Genomic DNA, 22,433 nt, shown 5'->3' on the forward strand with positions numbered 1-22,433 from the left:
CGTCTGTCCGAATGGCTACTGTTCATGTACGCACTAATACATTGGCACGCACTGGTGCCGAGTCTGTGAGCTTGTATGTATTGTAATTTTTGTACTCAACGGGTTATACAATATATACAAACTCACAGACTCGGCACCAGTGCATGCCAATGTATTAGTGCGTACATGAACAGTAGCCATTCGGACAGACGCATAGAAAACAACTCATTTTACCCAAAATTCGGTGTAAATTCTCCTAAAATAGTTGAAACCGCTATATTAACCTAACTCAAGTGTACACTTTACACTCAAATGTTTTGCTGTGTACTATTTTTCTTCATTTGTTTCTCTTCAGTTTTTTTTATTTTGGGTCTGATTACACATCCTCACATCTATTTCCTCGATTCCATCACATTATGTTTATACGTCAGTTGCGTATGAAATCATGAGAGATACTTTCGAATTCAATTAAGTCGTCGTGTAATTTTCTTTGTATTTATCCGTTAAATGGAGTGAAATGAGGCAAAGTCGAGAAAAGCAAAAACACCATGCATGGAAGCAGGCGAGGAGAGGTATCGTATTTATCTCAATTTATCATATGTGCAGTATGCAAAAACCGAAAAAAGACAGCAGCAGCAACAGCATAAGCGAGCACCAGCAGCAGTAGCGGTATGTCATACTTTCTAATATGTGCATTGCGCATTAAAGTATGAAATTCGCGCTTTGCCTGGACCAGAAAGAGAAAGATAGGCCAGTCGATTTCAAGTAAAACACAATCGTTTCTTTCTCATTGAATTCAACGTTGACAAAATTTTGTTTACCGTGTTCTCACCGCGTGTGTCCATAGTGTGAGTGAGATAATAAGAGCAGGATTTATATAGTGTCCCAACCAACTCGATCCCAGCCATTTGACACTCATATCAGATTGAGAGTGTATATATGTATGATTATCGATGCAACTCACATCGCTTTTAACTGATTATTGAAAAAAAAGAAGTTATTTTTATTACATCAGAATCAGTAAGTCGTGTGTGCTGTTTGTGTGATGAAAACTCGCGCATATCGCATGATTTTTTTTTATCGGTTATGTCATGCATTCAATTTATACGGCAACATAAAATAGTTCGAATGCAGGCTGGCTGGCTGGCTAGCTAGCTGGCAAGTACTTACAAATAATCTTGTGATTGCATAAGGAAAGGAGACATGCAATTTTTATACCTTTCCTGACACACATTCACGATCTCAGGCCGCATGAATGCAGGTGGAGAGTTAATGTGCATTTTGGATAAATTAACACCAGTACGGCTCGTAACGTCACCGATTGCAATTCACCAATCTCAATCTAATGATCTGCTGACTGAGCACAACGGAATGCAATAGTGGCGTCAAAACGTCGAACCGATCACAGTCTATTCCAAAAACAATTGGCCAATGAATGAGTCAATGTGTGTGTGTGTGTGTAGCATTTTGACCAATTCCCATGACATTCGATCGACGCAATGATCAAATTATGCTGCTAGATTTGTATACGGCAAAAAAATGATCATAAAACTAAAGAGAGAAAAAGAGTACGCACATGAAAACGTATCTAAAACCAGCGTATGACTGCATAATACCGCTAATACAATCACATTCGGCGTCATCCTTCTTTTTTGGAAAAAAAAAGAAACACAGCAACATTCGCGGTAAACGATGAAGAAGGGGAATTACAATAGTCGCACAAAACGAACATTTCAATGAGCTGCAGGGCACAAAAACCAACATATACGCTACTTGCCAAAGGAAAACAGTATGCCACTGCGCGACAGCTACAGATGTGTTGTGGTGGTGGGATATCCACCAGCATACGTAACGTTTGTGATAATAATTGACGTTGTCGTTGTCGTCGTCGTTGTTGTTGTTGTGATTTATTCAAATTCATCGATTTTCGAGAATAGGCGATGCAGCGGCTCCTCACTTTGCCAACAACACATCGGCCGAGCCACGATCGGTGTACAAAATTCGTAGCCAAATCATAACGAGATCATAAACTAAATGGTGCGGTTGGCTTTTTTGTGAGTTCTCTCTCATTTTAGTGGCCATTTGTGCGAAGCGAGTATTGTTTACCTTTTTGTCCCGTGTGTAAAGCGCGCGTTTGTTCGTTTCTTTTTTTTGCTTCTCCTTCTGAGCCAACGGAGAATTTGTTTTCGCTTATTATTCATACGGTTCATGCAATTGCAATCACAAATTTGAACTCCTGGAACTACTCTTAGCGATTTGTTTGAGAGAAACAAAAAGGTACATAATTATCTCATTATAATCGAAGGAAAACGAACAGCAGAAGATGACAAATATCAATTAAAGTGTGAAAAAATAGATTTTTTATGGTTCTTTTGTGACCGGTTTGAATTTTGGATGCCAGTATAGCAATAAATGAATAAAATCAATAACATCGCGTTGATCATTGATCTCAGATTTGAGTGATTGCATTCGAATACAATTTAAACAATTTCACATAGTTGTGCGACATGGATCATTGAAAAACAGAAGAAAGAAGAAAAAAAACGGGAGAATTTTGTTTGTGTCCCCTCCAAATATTGTGTGCATGTGCATGTATCTGTGTGTTTGTGTGGAAAGAATGAAAAAAAATGAAATAAATAGGCTCAAGTTTTCGGATATTGTAACATATTTGCCTTAAAAATGCGACCATTTTCATTTAGTGATGCCATTATATTCAAGTGTGCGACGCGTATTGCAACATTGATACATGAAAGACAAAAAAAAAACAGATTTGATTATTTTTTTTTACTCTCCGCCGTACAAAAATGCTAATTACACAACACGACAATACATCTTTGTTTTGGCAAAAGCTTAAGCTTCATCATTATTTTACCCGATTCATTTTGTATGGCTAGAGCAAGTGTATATGTGTGTGTGCGTTTGTTACTTATTATTACCGTTATTTTTTGTTTTAACATATTGCCAAAGCACAAATTGGTTACAAACGACGTACAGACTGTGTGGCATGTCTATTGAAGAGATTTCGGTGGAAATTAAGTTGAAGTTCGTTCCATAATGAAAAGAAGGAAAAAAACAACAATAACAACAACAACAACAACAAACTATTGATGAATTTCTGATAACCACAGCAACACACACAAAAAAACCTAAAACCAAAAGTGGTCGTTTCAACTGAACATTCCCCAATTTCAATGTTAACGATTCATTGAGTAACCGTGCAGTGCTTTTTTAAAATCTCGCACAAATCGATTCCGAATAATTGATCGATCCGATTGATCCGATTCACCCAGTTGAACCCAGCTTAAGCGAACAATTCATGTGATCTATTAACATCAATTTCCATGTTTCATGCATTTAACAACGAATTGAATCGGTTTGGACACAACGGACACATGGTTTAATGTGTGCATTATCACATTGAATTTCATCATCGCTAACAATATTCCGCGTTGATCGATTAAGATAACGGTTTTAACTACTCGACACGAGAGCAAAAGAAAAGAAATAAAAACTGTAGCGTGAGCGCAGGCATGTTTCGATGGCGCGACGCAAATTTTTCGTCGTTGCATGTATCCACAAAACCGGACGATGTGATTCAATAATAAGTTACATAAAATGATATCAACTAGTATAGACGAATCATTTTTTTTTCTCGTTCATTATATAGGCAGCAAAAGTCGTTTACAAGTCAAAATTAGCATCGACAACTTAATGCGTTCCAGTACCATAGTAAAAATATGGTGAGCATCATCGTCGATGATCACAGTGAAATCAGTTTTTAATACAAACTATTACGGTAATGCATAAATCAAACAACCAAGAAGAGCTCCTTGCGACCTTGAATGGCAATAATTTCAATTTTTACGACTTGTTGGTTTTGGCATCTCTTCAGCGCCATAACATAAAAACCGCAAATATTCGTATGGATTTTCATTGCTGTGCTATTACTACTTCTGCTGCTGCTGCTGCTGATATAATTTTTCGTTAATTATTATGCTCTATTTCCTATGTGTATGTGAGCGTTTGCTGAGCATTGATCAGACATGCTTTTCACCACTTGACGAATGTGAGCACTGATAGTAGAGAATCGTGTGTTTGAATTCGCTTGGCACGTGTGTGAAATGTGTTTTGGTATGCATAAATATGCATAATGCATGAAATTAATTAGTAAGATGCGATTTGCACGATTTTCTTCCGAAATTCGGATGCTAATCATTTCAACATCGTGATCATTTTGCATAAACTGTCTGGCAATATATATAAGTCATCCCAATATGATGACAAAAAATTGATCGCACTTTGAACGGTGGTCAAGCCATGTTCGAGGAAAGAGTCATCATTCCGTACACGAAAAATTGTGTTGTAAAATAACTTTCTTCTAGCAAACACATCACATTACACCGATAACATAATCACATCATATTGACGGTGTCTCTTCAACTCAATTCGATTCTTTTTTCAATAATAATAGTTCAATTCATTCTCATTTCTCTTAGCAGTCAACTCCTTTTAGTTTTTGATTAGTTGGAAAATCTTCAAAGCCAATAAGCGAACACAGGCTGTTTCAACATTCCATGCAATACGGGAGATTGGCGTAGAAGCGAAGAAGAAAACGCCACCAAACTAATTCTCGATACGTAATCTAATCGGTGCCGTATGTTGGAATAGGCATAAAATTTCATTACAAAAGCAACTGATGATAATGCAGTCCGATCAAAATCGTTGATATATTTTAGTGGAGCACATTGTAATGCAAATTACTAACTGATACATCTCGTTAATTAACAGCTTTGCCCCCCCAAAAAAAAAAGTAAATCATACATACGAAATTCGGCATTGCACTGATAATATGACATTTTATGCGAGCTTGTGATGCGCCATTCATTTCAATAATTTAATGTTGGTGTGTGCGCGCGCGTTTGCTGAATTATTTAGACATTTTGGCGCGTTTCAGAAACCGCACTCCATGAAACCGTATGCTATTACCAGTTAAACTGACCGAACAACGAAAAACATAAGAAGAAAAACACAACGACGGAGGAGAGAATTGTTGTCAACAACAATAAATGTTTGAGACAGTTGTGAAATGTAGTCAGATGATCAAATGTGGTGACAAGTAGATCACATATGGTTGTACAAACGGCGATGTATTCAGAAACGAGACATTAGACATAAAATATGTGTCTTTTGTCCGTGAACTGCTTTAGCATTACCTGCGCGCGGAGGTTTTTTCTTCTTCTTCTCGCCTTCTTCGTTCTTCGTCATATTGTTGGACTGAGCAATAGCGGATCCAAACGTTTGTTGTCATTTTTTTCAATTTATGCAATTTTTTGTTTTTCGTTCAATATGATGAATTTTACGCATTTATTTCAATTTCGCACGCACATTTGATTCGTGACCGTTATTTCATTTCAACAAAGCGAAGGAAAAAAAAGCGGTTTTGGGCTTGAATCAATCTTGTTGTTTTGTAAAACCCAAATCGAAAATAAATACAAAACTAACCGATAAGTTGGAATTGACCGAAAAATGATTGCCTCCATGAAATAATAATTAGATGTTTGAACGGAAGTCCATGGTTATCGATTCGTAAAGCACATAATTGGAAGCTTTAACATTTTGTATTCTTATTCTTCGATTTTGGCAAATATGGTGGATTACAGTCATAAAAAATCAATTTGCGGTTACTCACTTTCTGGTTTTTTTTTTCAGTTTGAGGTTTTGATTTCAATGGTCATTGGTAAGCCGAATCGCCCACGTATTGAATCAACGACCTAATTTGATGATTTAATCGAAGATTTTTCCAGAAGCACCTAAACTTCCTTTGAACATGAACACGAAGCTATTTTTATCTTGTCGGTCAAACCACAAATTACCTTGTTTCGATTTCGGTTTGCATGGGCTTTGTTTATGTTGTTAAAATTGTGCGCTTGTTGAATTTATACCAAAAACGAGAGTGTACACAATACATGTTCAGAACAGTGAATAATAAATTCAACATTTATTCGAATTGAGAGTCGCATGAGCTTAATCGTCACTTCACATATTCCAATCAGTGTGTAATATCACAGGCAAATACATTATGCAATCGTATGTAGTCTTTTTTTTTCTGAACTGAGCTTCGCGCGCACACCGTGTACACATCGCGTCAAATTCATTCAGTTCACATTCCGATGGTGGTTTTCTTTTACATTGTCTACAACTATCATATATGTTGCTGTACCATTGTCATCTCCAACATCATTACTTTTATTTTTACAACTCACCAGCATTTTACTTCGGAAAAGAAGAGAAGAGAGAAAAAAAAACCCGAAGTCATTTTCGGTTGTCGTAACTTATTTCACGTTTGTGAATTACGCTGTTTTTTTTCTTCTTGTGTGTCTATGTAAGTAAATTTTCATGTATAAATTTGTTTTTCTTTTCGCGGTGATCATACAACATATTAAGTTTTCTTGTTTCTTATTTACGCCTCTTGATGTTTACATTTCGCTTTTAGATCGACACCGGCCAACAAATTTGCTGGCCACTGAGAGCAAGAGATCACATTTCAGAAAGCCATATACATAAATTTCGAATGAAATTCAACAAAGAGATCCAGTTAAATATTTAACTGTCAATACACACAACACGAACAATTACATGGCACAGTTTGATAATGTGTGCTGTGTGTACTTTCCATCGCTTCTTCCGAACGGCGCACACAATGTGTATGACCACAAAAAACACAATCCGCGCGAGCGCGCGCACACACGCCATGCGGCCTGTGCGGAATGATCACACACGAATAATAGTTGCCATTATGCAATGATCGCCTCTGTCTTTCATTACAGCGATGTTATTTTTATATTTTACATTACTCGAATATATGATACGATGTTTTGTGAGGTAGGCACTGCCTACTAGGCACACATTCATTGAAAAAACGAATATTTAGCATTGAAAATTCGGGTGCATTTTCTCAAACATGTATGCGCCTTGCTCGGCTATACGCTGATATTGACTCACAGATATCGATCGAGATAATTACAGTATAAATTTCAAAACTTTTATTTCGGCTTCACATAAAAACTTGAGAGAAAAAAAATCGTCAACAAACACGTTCGAAGTGTTCAAGCTTATAATAATCAGACACTGGTATATACAATTTTGGGCTTGGCATGTTTAAATATAACTGCAAGCCATTCAAATTATCGTCATACATCCGTTATCGGAATCATCTTCTGGATTCATGGATAATGAACTTTGAATTTCAGCTCATTTTTCTATCTCATGTTATTTTTGGAAATACAAAACAAAATCGAGCAAATCAAAACAAGCAGCAGGCAAAAGCATTTATTGTATAGATAAAGGAATTTGCATTTCATTTCATTTGAAAATGGACAAATCGATATGATAAATCCATTCTCCCAAGAACAACGCAATTTGGAACAACGTCATGGTCGCATGAATGGCATCAACCAAAATGAACCAACAACAAAATAAATAAATAACACGAAAAAAAACCCGATGTTAGAAAACCACTATGCAAATGAGCTGGTGATTTAGACAAGATGTTCATCGTTCCAAAAACATCCAGAATTATCATTGAAAACGAAAATAAAATATCTGGAATGTCGTAATATCATATGATGATCTGCGCAAATGTGAAAAAAAATCACCTAATGGCGGAGACAAAAATGTTCAACAACAAAGACTGCCGACTGAATTGAATTTTCGTCTTGACTTCAATTCAATTTTGTATGCTCAGTCCGATTTGAATATCTGATTTTTTTTTTTTAAACCAATGAATATCAACCATTTTACTTTCATTTCAAGTCCATGCGAATGCCGTCCGTACTTGAGTTGGTTGCATTCGATACAAATATCATGAATTGGAGCACATGGTAGTGTATCAGGATAAATATCTATGCACATGATCTATGGAAAATCTATGCGGCTTGACATTAACCTTACCAAAATTGAGATAAAACGAACAATTTTGCATATAATTAACCCAAATTCATGTGATGTGCAAGTGCGACACGCATCAAATGTTGCATAATCTGAGCAAATCAACCAATTTTTTTTTTGACGAGTCATGTTGATGTTGTGTGCCTTTTTTTCTTCTTCATGTGAATTCCTTTGATTTTTATGGTTTCAAAATCGCTGAACCAATTGCTTTCTCTCTGGCCGCTGTTGGGTGTCTGCGAATCCATTATTGGCTTGTCAATTTTTCTTTCTTTCTCTCCAACAATAGTTATTGAGGCTGGGCTGTAAATGGGAATAAAAAGCAAACCAAATTAACTACAGCATTCTTCTGACAATGAATGAATGTTTAAAGATGAAATATTGGTCATACGGCAAATAATAATAGCCACCCCATTATTACTTTATTGGCATTTAAAGATGCCAGCGGCTATTCTATTGAATAGATCATTTTTTATTGCGTTGTGAAATATTTACGTTGTATAAACGGTATTGGCTTTCTCAATCTGATCAAATAAATGGATGCGAGATCGTGCGGTGCACAATCATTTTTCGTCTTAAGAATTTTAAATCATTCGTCACCTGTTTTCTTTCACCGCTGCGACACCAACAACAATAACACACGAAAAAGAAAATAAATACCCAAAAAATCAGTCGTTTACGCAATGTCATTCCATTAGTAATCACTTACAATTGTTCGTACTTTCTCATTTTTCAAATACGATTTCTCTTTCATTTCGATTCAATTTATCAAGCAGTTTTTTCTTTTTCTCGCAATCGGTATGCTGTATGCACCGGCTTCTTCTGCTCCCTTGCTTCATATCAGTATCCAGCTCCGAACCCAATGCTGGAGCTGGAATACACACGCATACGCGTGCGCGGGACAAGAGTTCAGCGCAATCGAGCGCGTGAAATTCATGAGAGCAAAAAGTAAATCTGTCCGAGTGACTTGTTTTTTTTTGCTTTAGATGAAAAGCAACTTTCGTTTTCTTTTGATTTGGTTGTTTTTATTTTTGATTTTCGGTGAATTCGTTCATTTCACTCATACACACGCCTTAACATACTTGTTCGTTCATTCGCCCATTTTTTTTTTAATTTTCAATCAGTTGATTTATGTATACAAATGCTCATGGAAAAGTGTGCCGAGCAAACATTTATCTCTCTTTCTGTTCCGCAGAGCGCATAGTATGTTTTTTTTATCGTTTCTTTGTCTTGTGTCGATTGCGTCGATTAGGTATTCCGATGATTATTTAATAATGGCCATTATCTCATTTGGATACATGCATTCGAACCAACGAATGGCGATTATTATCTCCCGTTTTTGTTTTAAGTTTGATTGATGTCATTTTATAACCACATACATGGCTTCTATTCAGCAAGTTTTTTTTTTATTCGTCAATTTGTCCGAAACAATAATTAGTAAATTAGAAGAGAGTGGAAAAGAAGAAAAAACCGGAATCGGTAGCTGAGAGATGCAATTTCCAATTTTTTTTTTTTAATCGGATGAATTCGCTTCTTTTTTACTTTGTCAAATGGTAATTCCTATTCCATAACCAGTTATTACCCAAAATGATTGTCATAGTTTTTTTTTCTCTGTGTGAAATAATCATAAGATCAAGTTAGATTTCTTCATAGCTTTTACTTGCTGTCCATTAGATCGCAGGAGTCAAGGTTATGGTTTACGTGATGCCATATAGTCAAAGTCTAAATACATCGGCGAATTTTGGTGCATAGTTTTGGAAATGAATAGAGAAGAATGAATACATGATATAAACCACAAAAAGAACCCACGTATTGATCTTTGAATTGAATGTAAAAACCCAATTCAATGCGTAACTGACTGATAATGAGAGTTCACAGATATTTTTTTGGACATTAGAATCAAATTTACCATAGAATCCAGTTTTCAAATGATGTTTAGAAAATAACCGACCCCACCATTTTTTGGAACAGTCATATAGTATGGTTGAGACGTGTGTGTTTATATATAATCGTCTGTTTTACGCAACTCTTTTTTGAATATCAGTATGTTTATGACTACTACCGAAAGAACTTGCAGAATTTGTGCTGCCTAACCATAGAAAGACTTTTTAATTCGTTAGTTCATTTTTTCTCGTTTCAAATCAAAACTGTGTAACAAACCACAAATAAATTAATGTTTTGATTTTATTTTCCATCATTTCAGTTCCAAATTCGTGCAAATCAAATAACGTGCGTTGTGTGAAAACAAAAGGTGTAAACTTTGATCAATAAAATGGCGGCCGATATTTTGAAGCATACATGGCGCAGCTCGAAAATAAGTGTTAAAGATAAATCGGACAAGGAATTGGAGTTGAGTGATTTGGCGTTGAAAATGGCACGCAAGGAGCTGCGCGAAGATCGAAGTGCTCGCGAACAGTGTTTGGAACAGTTGCGCAATTGGCTCAATAAGAATGAGGATGTGGAAAATGTGCGCACCGACGATCGATTTTTATTACGATTTTTGCGTGCGAAAAAATTCAGCGTACCAATGGCTCAACAGATTATTCTCAAGTATTTGAATTTGAAACGAGTTTTCCCACAAATGACCGCTAATTTGGACTACAAGAGCAAATCCGTACATGAAATTCTGACCAATGGATATTTAACCGTTTCACCTGTTCGCGATCAAAACGGACGCCGTGTTATTATTATTCGTGCATGTAAGAGTTTGCTATTCAATTCTATTTGCTTTACCCATTCCGACTTTTTATTTTTTTTTGAATAAAATTGTTTTCATGTGTGTCTAATCAAGACCAAAAAAAAAAATAATAATCCAAAATGATCTTTGCAGCTTGTTTCAATCCCAAAATATACACCAGCTACGATATGGCGAAGGCATATTTTGTTGCACTCGAAACATTGCTTGAAGATCCCGAGAATCAGGTGCTTGGATTCACTCATATCTGCGATATCACCGGAATCACTGCCGCTCACATCACCAATTGGAGTCCAAGCGATTTTTCGCGCATTCTCAACTGGGGCGAACAATCGGTGCCTGCCCGTCACAAAGCCGTTCATTTGATCAACGTACCGCATGCCGTGAAATTCGTACTAGACTTTGCTAAATCGAAAGTTAGTGCCAAAATGAAGGATCGCTTCCAAGTGCACACAAACATGTTTGAATTGCAAAAAAAAGTGGACAAATCGTGTTTGCCAGTCGAATTGGGCGGTAACATTCCGATGAATGAAATGATCGAATATTGGACATCCGAAATGGAAGCCAAACGAGACGTCTTAATCGCTTTAGACCAAATGATTTTGCACAGTGATCGTGGCATTACTCGTCGTCACGATAAAAACAACAATAACAACAACAAAAATAGTATAAATTCAATGCAAGCCAATTTCGAATCAATTTCAGGCAGTTTTCGAAAATTAGAAGTCGATTAGGGTTGAGGCGTTAGACAATTTCCGAGCACGCAAATCCGTTTGGTTGTTTTGCAACTCGGCAAAAAAACAAATGCCAAAATGTATTCAGAAAAAAAAACTTTGATTAGAATTGTAATATGTATTATTGTTTAATGAATTTTACCGGTTAACGATGTGTTAAAGACCAAAATGTTGCATCTATTAGAATGCATATCAAGCGATCGACTTGTTCAAAAGAATTGGGGGACAGTTGAATCAATCGCAATAAAAAGAGAGGTATTGTTCTAAAATAGGTTCAATGTTCTTCCGAAGAGAGGCATAGTAAAGCTTGAACAAACTGATAGCTGGATCCATTTGACGAAAAACCACATTATATCTCGGTATGGACACGTTCAAGGTTTTACCGGGAAATAAAATTGTCTATATTAAGAGCTAAACGTGCTGCTAAATTGACAAAAATTCCCGTTGAGTCAAGAGTCACTCGACTCCCACGTTCATCTAGTAGTTTGCTTAGTTTGAAGATGCGTTTAGCTCAAAGCGCTTAACACCACCAACATTTCATCGAATCGTTTGTTCAATTTTAGGTTGATAAATTATACGAACATGAAACTGTATTGCAAGTGCAATTCTTTTCAAATTAAGTTACTTTACATTCCATACCATTTCATTATTCTTTTCTTTTTGATATGCGCCCAATTATCCTTTACACCTATTACTTCCTTCCTACTCATGTCCTTATGAATACTGTGTTGAAGCCGATGGGTGCGTATAGTAGCCCGAATTCTGTGTGCGGCCGTGAGATTTGAATTCTAATTTAAGATTTCTAGAAGCCAATAGGTTCAGTTGTAGGTACCAATGGAAATAAAGTTAAATGTGTTTTTTTAATAATAAAAAAATCTCTTCGTTTTTGTCTCTTTATTTGTCCATTTATGTAGAAAAAAAAGAAATCTATACGGAATAAATCAATGAACATTTGTTTAAAACGTAAATTTCATTTTGTCATGAATGTGAAACAGTATACACTTCGTCCCAACACTGCCAATTGGATGTTTCTTGAAATAGTGCGGCGGCATCATGGTGTGCTCTTTTATGGTAGCTAATGCCTGTTATGTGATAGTTCTTGGCTATTTTCTGTTGAAATTTCAGCTCCAAAATCAATGCTCGCGCTGCATCAAGTTGTTTTACCGATGGCATGGTTTTTGTAAAATTACCTGTTCAAATGTAATTGACAATTTGATGAAAAATCATGTGAATGAGTATGCAAATAGGTCTGTGTCATTGTTTTATTCAATCATTGACACTCGGCTTGATAATAAAATGTTTAAACATGTTGTGCAGTGTCAACTCAACCGAGTGCATCCACTTACCAATAAAAGCAATCGACAGACTACTATTGCTATGAATAGGCGAGTAATCACTTTCAACGGACCATCCTCTGGCTTCATATGCTCTCCCATCACCGCCGACCAAGTAATTAAATGGGATATCGCAATTTTCCGTTTGCTTCCACCATTTCTACAAAATGAAAATATTCACCACTATAACGTCAGTTTCACAGCTGATGGGAAGCACAAGCACCTGATAATTGTACACAAACATTTTGCATGTTGATAAATCGAAGCAATTTTCAGTAGCAGTATGATGCAACAGTACGTGGACCACATTATTGCTAGATAAACGACGGCCAATGGGAAAATTAGCGGCTCCCCAATCCTCCCGATTGACAAAATCTAGCCACATACCAGCCGTTGTCATCGGCCATGGACGGTCTGACATCAATAAATAATTTAAATGTCATATAAACAAAACCGAATAGATAGAATGTAAGCACCTTGCTGATATAACATGTATCCACCCACGGTGATCCCTCCGATGAACAGTACACCAAGTGAGAAAACTCTTGCATCTATGCAATTTGGTCGCAAACGATTCGATCCATTCAACAAAGGTGTTCGATCGTCAACAGCATTCAAACGATGTCTTACGAATGCCCTGCAATGAGAATGAGCTGATATGAACCGATTGACATGAGTCGAACCAATTTTCAAGTTACCTTTGCCCAATAAATCCCAAGCTTGATGATGGTCCAAAATGATCGTGATCACAGCTGCCATAGTATCCATTTTCCAAGTCCAAATCCCCATATCCATATCTCGATGAAAATTCTTGAAATTAACAACGAATAATCGTCAGTTTAAACTTTTTCATCAATCATTCGGAGTAGATTTTACGAAAAGAAAACATTGTTTGAATCGACGATCCAATTCTAATAGATGATCCGGTGACCAGGTCTCCATCACTTGTCTTTGTTGTACAATCGTATTTCTGTGCGTATCTATTTTAAGCACTGGTCGAAACTATTTCAAAATTTAACCCACTCTCTCTCTCTCTCTCTTTATGTCTTCAACCGTCTGCATTGCGAATCGAACTTTTTTTTTTCGTTATGTTTCGCTTGACGAAAACGCCATCTCTATTTTCTACAGAAAATTATCTTTGTGATTTGATTCAAAATTTTATCAAAGTTACATTCGATTCTTGTGAAAACTATTCCAAAGATCGAGACATGAAAGGGAAATTTGTGGTGAAACCAACAAATAATTTTAAATCATAAACAATTGAATAACATATGAATCATAAGTCCATTTTATACGTGTAAATAGTTGTGCTCGTTCTTTTCTCACTACAAAAGCAAAGGGCGTGCGTGATGATGCAGTGAAAGTGATATTTACAAAGAATTTAGTCCAAAGATTTGACGAGACAATGACTTGGCAATGATTGATAATTCTTATCAGAACAAAGTGTCAGCAAATAGTAAATCATTGATAAAATAAATGAGGTTGGCTTTCTTTTCGTGCTACGCGAATGCTATTCGTTTTACTATCAATTTTAGCATATGTACGGAATGTATTGATATCGCATGATTCTAAAGATAAGACTGTACTAAGTAAGGACATGTTTAAGTGCACATTTCATGAATATCATTCTGTAAGCAAAGAGTCATCAAAATACGTAATAGTGGTAGATCAAGGTATATTCTATAAAGTCATCAGATGATTATTCGTGGTAATTTAAACCATAAAAAAACTAATTTTCAAACACGGGCTGTGTGAGTCATGTTTTAAGAACATTCTCCGATAGTCACAGTTTATCTCGAACAATTTGAATTGGTTGCCGATTGTCTGACTGATAAGTTGGAGGCGCGGAGAAAAGAAAAACTGAGAACTGTTTGTTATGTGCGGAATATTTTCGCCATATTTCATTTAAGAAATCGTTTGTTTTGTTGTTGCTTTCAATTTACCATTGCTGTTGTTCATCATCATGATTTTTCTGGTAAAATCTAAGTGTACAATTTGGATGGTCGTCGCTCTGCTAATCGGCACAGTCGAAACGAGTTCAAAACGGAACGTTGTTTAACCCATATAGAGCGAGTGGTGTGTGAGTGTGTTGTTGGGACGAGAGTGTTTGTTTGTTGTGTAAACCACCGGTTTACATTTGCATCAATTTCGACAATAATTCGTCTTCGTTACAGTTTCGTGTAATTTTTTTTTTCGTTTCGCTCTTGTCGTTTGCTTTATCAGAAACTCCGCACGGTTTATTTTTAGATGAATTTTCGAATGTGTTGAGATTTTCCGTAATTTTCGTCCGGCACCACCAGCAAAACACCGTTTTCCATACTCAAAGTGCACATAAATTATTATTGGCTCCTTCTTATTTCGTTTGTTTTTATGTTTGCGGCACTAATACATCAATCGGTTTCGTCACACCGTTTCCAAATCAAATAATTCTGAAGAAGGATGTATGAAAAAAATGGCACACGATTACTTTGAGAACGAACTACTCGGATTTACTTTGGTAAAATTTCCAAACTTTGTTGGTCTACTTCAATTGTAAATTGCTTGTTTTGTCGAACGAAACTGACTCAAACTGATTAACAACGCCTTTGTGTGTTTGATCGGCTAGTACTAGCCTAAGTACTTCAATATGTCCATTGACGTGCAAGGCGATCATTGTTATTGTTCATTTAGTCGAGCGTATATATCGGAAAAATGATAAGAGAATTATTTGAACCAAAATTGATAAACTTGTATGCGTCACTAGGCCGTTTTTATATAGTACTTACGTTGGGTCGATTTACGAGCAATGTACCTACGTGGTAGAAATGACGTTTTTTTTTTTTTAAATCAGAAAATATTGGACTAGACTACTAGAAAACTAAACTAAACACACATGGAGGTAGCAATAGATAGAAAAAAATCGTTAGCGATTCACAGGTGGATGCGATACATCTAACTTCCAAAGGTGAACAACAAATACAATTTGGATCGTAGGTAAAGTGTGACAGCTGAAGCTACAATTGGTTTTTCGACGACAGCCGTTTGTTAAACGTCAAACATTCAAATAGCATTTTGATTGATACACTCTGTGCCGCATGGTGTGCAAGTGTGAAATGTCATCCGATTTGACCGAAAATCGGAATTTGTTTGTAAACACATCAAATCACACATGATTAGCTCCCGTATTTTGGCAATAAAATCACAGATATGCTATTCAGTGCTATTTATTATATTTGGATTGGCGTTGAATGGTCGTCAAAAATAGAAGAAAAGGAAAAGAAAAACTCACCTTTGTCACCTTCCATGGGCTATAATTATAATTTAGACACACCAATGAAAACTCAATTTGTGTAAACTTTAGTTCAAAGACATTTATATATTATTATTATTATATCGTGAAATCGTTTTTTATTTCCATGAATAGATTTTTAATGCTATTAAAATTCTGTGTGTTTGTTTTTTTTTGTCATTTTTAAAAGTCATTTTTTAAAAGATTTGCATGTCATGTTGATCGTAAAGATTGAAATTCTATATGAACATTCAAAAGATAAAATTTCTCAAATATTTTTTTGTTTTTTTTTCCTCTTGTGTTTTCACTTATTTTCAAATGTTTAAATCTTCCATTTTTCGTTTTTGTTTTAATTTTAAATAAATTTTTTTCATCTTCATCTTCCTAAACGGTTTTTTTTGTTGCACATTATCAACTGTGGTCATCCCGGTATTCGTAGTTCGATTGTCACACATCTCAATTTAGAGATGCGTTCAATCGGCGTTTCGCGCGATCATTTTTTACCGTTTTGTTGCATTTTCTTTTCCGTCGTGTATTCCTTTTATTTAGCACCATTATTTGATCTAATTTTGTTTTGCTAGCTATCGAAAATTTGTCATAATTGTCTATTTTATATTCTCATTTGTTTGTGTTGTTGTTTTTTCTGGTTGGTTGTTGTTGTTTCGTTTTATTTACCTTTCATCTCAATAATGAGATTAAGCCGCACGTTGAAAGTCACACCGATATCTCGCCGTAAACATATAATGTTTATAATGCAATCGATATGTGTCCAATATTGACTTTCATGCATTTTGGCTTTTCCATACAGTTGATATCAATGCTATTCGAATTGTGTCACGGCGCTCAACAAGATTATAATTATGTGTTTGGAACATAAATTTCCCACTTATCGCTCAAATCATTATCATTGATTCCACCGGAGAAATTTCCGTAACGATTTTAGAAATTAGAAAAACAAATTGAGAATTTTTTTTGTGCGTTTCTTAAAAGTATTCATTTTGTTTTTGTTTGTAAGTACTGAGATGGTACCGAAACGAATTCGACATGAATCAACTGCATTTCAAAATGTGGCCCAGTTCAGAGCAGATTGAGTCAGAGATGCACTGCACCTAGCACGTTAATTGCATCAAGTAGTGCGTGTGTGTGTGTGTGTGTGTGTGTGTTGTTTGCAACGGTTCGATCGATGGATGATCCAGATTGTGAATACTTTTTCTTGTTGTTGGTTTTTTTAAATAGAATTTTTGTTTTTATTTAACTAGAAATAAAATTCTTAGGATATAGGTACATTCAGACGATGATAAAAATTGATAAGCATTAATAAACAAATAGAAACATTTGATATATTTTGTGACGAGAGAAAAAAATTCTCAATCTTGTCAATATACAATTTTCTTGTCATTTTCATTCTGATTTATTTTCTTCTTTTGCCGGGGCAGCGGCCAATGCTGACGTGGTCAATTTCACATGTAACATGTAGTCATTGAAAAAGAAGAACGAAAAAAAAACAACTCAAAATAACATTCAGTTCAGTTTTTTTTATGCATAGATTTTAATAATCGATTTTTATTAATTCATTCTCTTTCATAGTCCCTCAAAGATGATAATATGTTACAACGATTTGACAATAAAAATAAATGTATTTCTATTAAATTGACAGAAAAAAAGAGAGAGAAAATCAATGATTTCTTAATAAAACGCTGTTTATTTTAAACAGTAAAAAGTAAGTGTAAGTGTTTTTCTTCTTATTCTTCTGAAATTTAAATGTAAAAATTGTTTAAATCCGAAGTCAAAAGATCCATTTGTCGCTGTGTAGCAATGAATTCTACCGAGGTGTTTCTCTTTTAAATTGCCACTAAGTCTAGCTTCTTTGCAATACATTAAATGTTGAAGAAGTTTCTTTTCTTTTTCTTCCCTCTTGATTTTTTATGTCCGTAAATATTTGTTTTGTTTTCACTTGTTGTTTATTTTCCTCGATTTCTTTGCCATTCTGAATGCTAGAGCTCTAGAATCCGGTTTATTTGAATGCGTGTGTATGTGAGTGAGTGTGTTTTTCACATTCAATTCAAATAACATGTGATAAATAATCATGGAATATTCATACTTCAGCTTATTTTGTGCTGTTTGGTGCTTCGAATCTATCAAACCGAATCATGCATTTTTGTTTCTCGTTCGTTTCTTTGTCGTTTTTCCCCTGACCAATGCTGGCTAATTGAGACAAAAAGCTGATATGATGAGCCCAAACAATCCATCCAAATGAAAAATCGTGGATGGTGGGTGGACCGTGGAAACTATCAAAATTACTGTAAACATGGTTTGCTTCGTTTGTTCTTCTCGTTTAGGTTTTTCTCTTTCAAAATTGAAGACGGCAACAGTGAATAAGACGAAAGTATTGTTGTGCCATTTATTACATGGATTATGGTGGTGCGCGATTCAATCTAAAATTCAATGTTAAAACATGATTTGATTCGGTTTGTTTTACTTGTATTATTCTGAACATTTGATGACGAAACCAATTATTTTAGAAAAGGGGATTCATTGGTTTTTATTTAATATTTTCGTTTAGTAGATTTGTGAAAATTGTCAACGTACATATTGACTATATGTGAAATGGTGGTTCAGAAAATGCTGGCTATTAATTGCTTGCATCGATATTCACAATGAAAACAAAATCAGATTTGCTTCTTTTTTTTCCTTTTCTGGTTATGTGTTAGTAATATATGGTACGATAGCATTATAATGAATCACAATGAAATGTAATATTTGCTGAAATTCAACTATATTATCATGTAATCAGGTTTAACGCACACAGCAATAATGAGTTTCTTTTCTTACAAACAGTCTTTGTGTAGGTATGATGGCCCAATTCCAATCCTTTTCGATCGCAGTGAGTTCCGATCTTTTTTTTCGTTAGCATTAGAAGCAATAATTATAGAGATTGTTCCATTTCATACAAAGAATTGACAACATATATGTTCTGTTGACGGAGGAAGGGGGTGTCGAATGTAGAAAACAGATTATAAATAAATGGTTTCATGAAACTTATTACAGACTATTATATCGATGAGAAATACGTTGAATTTTCCATTCAAACACATTTTTTTTTACCCAGAAACTAAACAAGCAAGTCGATACGATTGCGTTCCGTGGCATTTGAATGGAAATTGGATGACGATTCCTGTAAAAAAATCGAAGAGAGGAGAGAGTTTTCATTGGAAAAATGTTACACATCTTTCTTAAATGAGGTTGATATCCGAAAATACACTTAAAAAAGAGTAAAATCCCGAAAGGAAGAACAAATATTTAACATTTTCTTAAATAAGACACGTTTAGCACAATCAAAAGGCTTAGTTATCTTACACGTGTGCAGTAATTTTTTTTTTTTGGTTTTTTTTCTATCTTTGCTTAACAGAGGCAAATGACATTTTTCAAGAACGTATAGTAGAAAAAATATCATGAGATTGGTGCTTGCATCAGCACTGCTTATTTTTCTACACATTCAAGTCAATCCAAGAAAGAAAGAACAATTGAGAGAACTTTGAATGGAAACGGAACGAATTTAAGGGGCTTGCGTAACGATTTGTATGTGTGTGATTTTGTGTGTGTGTGTGTTTTGACAGATTTTTGTTTTGAAGCTGCGTGTTATTTGCATAAACGGCCGCTCAAGTCGAAAGCGCGCTTTGTTTTTGTTTTTTATTTGCTCTCAATGAACATTTATTTGTTACATACAAATTCGACTTCCATGATTAACGATTTTTGTTTTTTTCCTCTCTATTAGATTAACTTCCCTTTTTTTGTGCAGAATGTTTAAAAAATTTGTGTGTGATTGACAATTATACACATTTTTTCCACTATCGTAATTATAATGATTATTATTTTTTTTCTTTGTTTTTCGGTTTTATTTTTAACGGAAAAAAAGAAAAGAAGAGAAATTGAATCAAATGTTGTTGTTTTTATGCTCATTTCTGTGTTTTGTTGTTGTTGTTGATATTTTTTTTTAATTCTATTAAATGTTCAGACTCTGTATGCGAAAAGATTTGATAATAGAATAGCGTTTTGTGACAATTGTTTACTGATGATATTATTCGAAGTGTTCCTCTCTCTCTCCCTCTCTCTCTCTCTCTCTCTCTCTCTCTCTCTCTCTCTCTCTCTCTCTCTCTCTCTCTTGTTACTTAAATTTTTACTGACAAAATTGTGATTTTATATTTATTTGTTTCTGTTTACTTTACTTGCTCAACTGTTCGTCGCTATTTTGTTTGCCATTTTATAACAACAGAAGGAATAAAAAAGAATTGTTATTGATTCACATCGATCTACATTCATACACGACAATGTATTAATTTTATGTTTGTTTGTTTTTGTTTTGTGGCTGTTGTTTCACAAGATCGTTAATAAAATGACGGTCCATATGACACACGGCACCACAAACTTCCGAGCAAAATGCATGCCAATTAACATCGCTTATTTATTTAGGTTTTTTTTTCCATTTTTACGGCATTCCATTCACATTTAAGTTGTACATTTCTTTCACGTTTACTTTTTCTATTTCTGTTCACGATTGAATTACATTATTTGGTTTCGCCGATGCTCTCTATTCAAACCCCCAAAAAATAAGACAAAAGATTTTTTTTCTTCTTTTTTAAAATACAAAGAGAAATTTGGATGTAAAAAAATGGATTTTGGTTTTGTGTCTTTTTTTTTTGTATATTCAACAGATTTCTGGTCTGCATTCAGCGTTGAAATATAGGTGTTTTTGTTCAGTATATTGACATCTTTTTGTCCCCAATCCGAATCGAGTCAGAGAATTCATAAGTCCCAATGAATGTGCGAATTCAATTATTCCTCCATAGAAATTGAAATATATTCTCTCAATTGAAAAACAAATAGAATTGATTGAAACCGTTTACCGCGCGAAAAAAAAGATTCACTTCGATTGAAGTTGACAAACGAAACGACCCAAAAAGAAATTGACACCAGTTTAGCGCTGGTTTGCTGCTCTCACACCACACTACACTACATGCTGTAGTGTGAGAGCGGCAAAGCGGCAGCATACTGTGTGTAATGTGGTGTCAGAGCAGCAAACCAGCACTAAACTGGCGTCAATTTCTTTTTGGGGATGAAAAAAAAAATACAAAACGAAATTGAAGTCCGTTGTGACCGTTTTAGAAAATAAGCGATTTTCTTTTGTTCTCTTTTTTGTGGAAATACTTTACGGAATCGAACGCTTTCATTTCAAAAATTACAAAAAAAAAAACATACGAATTGTAATTGGATGTTGGACGGAATTATTCACAAATAGTCATTGAAAATGTAACGTGTGCATATTCACAAAAAAAAAAATCGTTTTCGATCAATATTACTTCCGGAATTAATTTCGCAATTGATTTGTTTTTTCCCCTCCCGTTCAAATCTTCATGTTTGTTTTATTTTCGAACCAAACTGAAATGCTTCTGCTAAATGTTTTCTCTTTCTTCTTCAAATCTTCACTGACTCAAGTGAACGCGGTGTAACAAAAACACGTGTATCCTTCGGATTTTTTTTTCAATTTTAAATTGCATCAACTCGTCGTTTTCTATTCAATCAGCATAATTATAAATACTGTATGCCAATTTCGATAAATTTGTTTGTTTCATCTCTCGTACGATTGTGTGTGTTTTTTTCTTTTTAAATCCCATTATTTACAAAACAAAAAAATGAAAGTCTAAACTGCACATATTCGGTGTGTCGTTTTGTGAATTCATATAATTACTTTTATGATAATTTCTTAATTTCTTTGCTTTTTTCTTCATTCATTTAAATAAAATCCATTTGTATCTAACAAAAACATATCTACTCTTACGGTCAAGTGGTGTTCATCCGGGAGAATAAGCTTCTTCGCAGAGCAGTGAGTTCTTCTACATCTGATTTATCTCTCTCTCTCTCTCTCTCTCTCTCTCTCTCTCTCTCTCTCTCTATTTCGACTTCTTCAGCTTAATTCGGCTTTTCGTTTACGTTAATTTGCACTTTGACGTAGATTATTGTCCCGGCAAACATCAGCTCGACCCCCGATGAGAACCAAGAACATAATGGCATTTCATTTTGCTTCTTGCATTTGTTTTCTATACTTATTTCTTTTTATCTCTTTTTTTTTGTAAATTGGACTTAATTTAAATCTCTCCTAAAGCTATCTTCGATAGTTGGATCTGCAATCATTGTTGCATTCGGATCCGATAACATTTGAAATCCAGCGAAATCCATTGTTCCTAATTCCAATTCAATTGGTTGATCGAATAAGTCTATGTGTGTGTGAGTGTGTTTGTATGCCAGCACGAAATAATGGATATTTTTTTAAATTTATTTTGTTTTAGCATCACGCGGTCGAATGGAAATATTCGATATTCATGGTGTGTGTGTGTGACAGACAGATTATATATAGAAGAAAAAGAAAAGAGAAAAAAACATTGTGGATTCAGCTAAATGGGAAACAATTTGCAGAGCAATTA

At 34.9% G+C, this 22,433-nt stretch overlaps 3 protein-coding genes across 34 annotated transcripts in view; 1 reads left to right on the forward strand and 2 right to left on the reverse strand.

Moving 5' to 3' along the window:
* Positions 1–1,790: 1,790 nt before the first annotated feature.
* On the forward strand, positions 1,791–12,227 carry LOC129578708 (alpha-tocopherol transfer protein). 2 transcript variants are annotated; one of them, XM_055467689.1, is made up of 3 exons: positions 1,791–2,256; positions 10,127–10,622; positions 10,754–12,227. In XM_055467689.1, exons 2-3 carry the CDS (start codon positions 10,196–10,198, stop codon positions 11,350–11,352), a joined length of 1,026 nt encoding a protein of 341 aa, XP_055323664.1. In that variant the 5' UTR covers positions 1,791–2,256; positions 10,127–10,195; the 3' UTR covers positions 11,353–12,227. The 2 variants fall into 2 exon arrangements, with proteins under 2 accessions (XP_055323664.1, XP_055323663.1); XM_055467688.1 differs by lacking the exon at positions 1,791–2,256 and adding an exon at positions 9,509–10,038.
* Positions 12,228–12,231: 4 nt separating this feature from the next.
* LOC129578712 (peptidoglycan-recognition protein SB1-like) lies at positions 12,232–15,696 on the reverse strand. Of its 2 annotated transcripts, none has more exons than XM_055467694.1 (7): positions 15,452–15,696; positions 14,630–15,115; positions 13,385–13,496; positions 13,163–13,323; positions 12,910–13,100; positions 12,699–12,846; positions 12,232–12,542 (listed from the first exon to the last, which is right to left on the reverse strand). In XM_055467694.1, the coding sequence occupies exons 2-7, from the start codon at positions 14,649–14,651 to the stop codon at positions 12,331–12,333; spliced, it is 846 nt and encodes a 281-aa protein (XP_055323669.1). In that variant the 5' UTR covers positions 14,652–15,115; positions 15,452–15,696; the 3' UTR covers positions 12,232–12,330. The 2 variants fall into 2 exon arrangements, with proteins under 2 accessions (XP_055323669.1, XP_055323668.1); XM_055467693.1 differs by having other exon boundaries at positions 14,630–15,305.
* Positions 15,697–17,177: 1,481 nt separating this feature from the next.
* Positions 17,178–22,433, reverse strand: part of LOC129578692 (alpha-protein kinase 1) — a 30,712-nt gene continuing 25,456 nt past the window's right edge. For all 30 annotated transcript variants that reach the window (XM_055467641.1, XM_055467657.1, XM_055467639.1 and 27 more), the window contains one exon: positions 17,178–22,226. In XM_055467641.1, the coding sequence (XP_055323616.1) occupies positions 22,093–22,226 (134 nt within the window). In that variant the 3' untranslated portion in view covers positions 17,178–22,092. The remainder of the gene's footprint in view (positions 22,227–22,433) is intronic.

This window comes from Sitodiplosis mosellana, unplaced genomic scaffold (assembly GCF_009176505.1).
Source record: "Sitodiplosis mosellana isolate CC-2019 unplaced genomic scaffold, AAFC_SMos_1.0 Smas_scaffold_6226, whole genome shotgun sequence".
NCBI classification, from domain to species: Eukaryota; Metazoa; Arthropoda; class Insecta; order Diptera; family Cecidomyiidae; genus Sitodiplosis; species Sitodiplosis mosellana.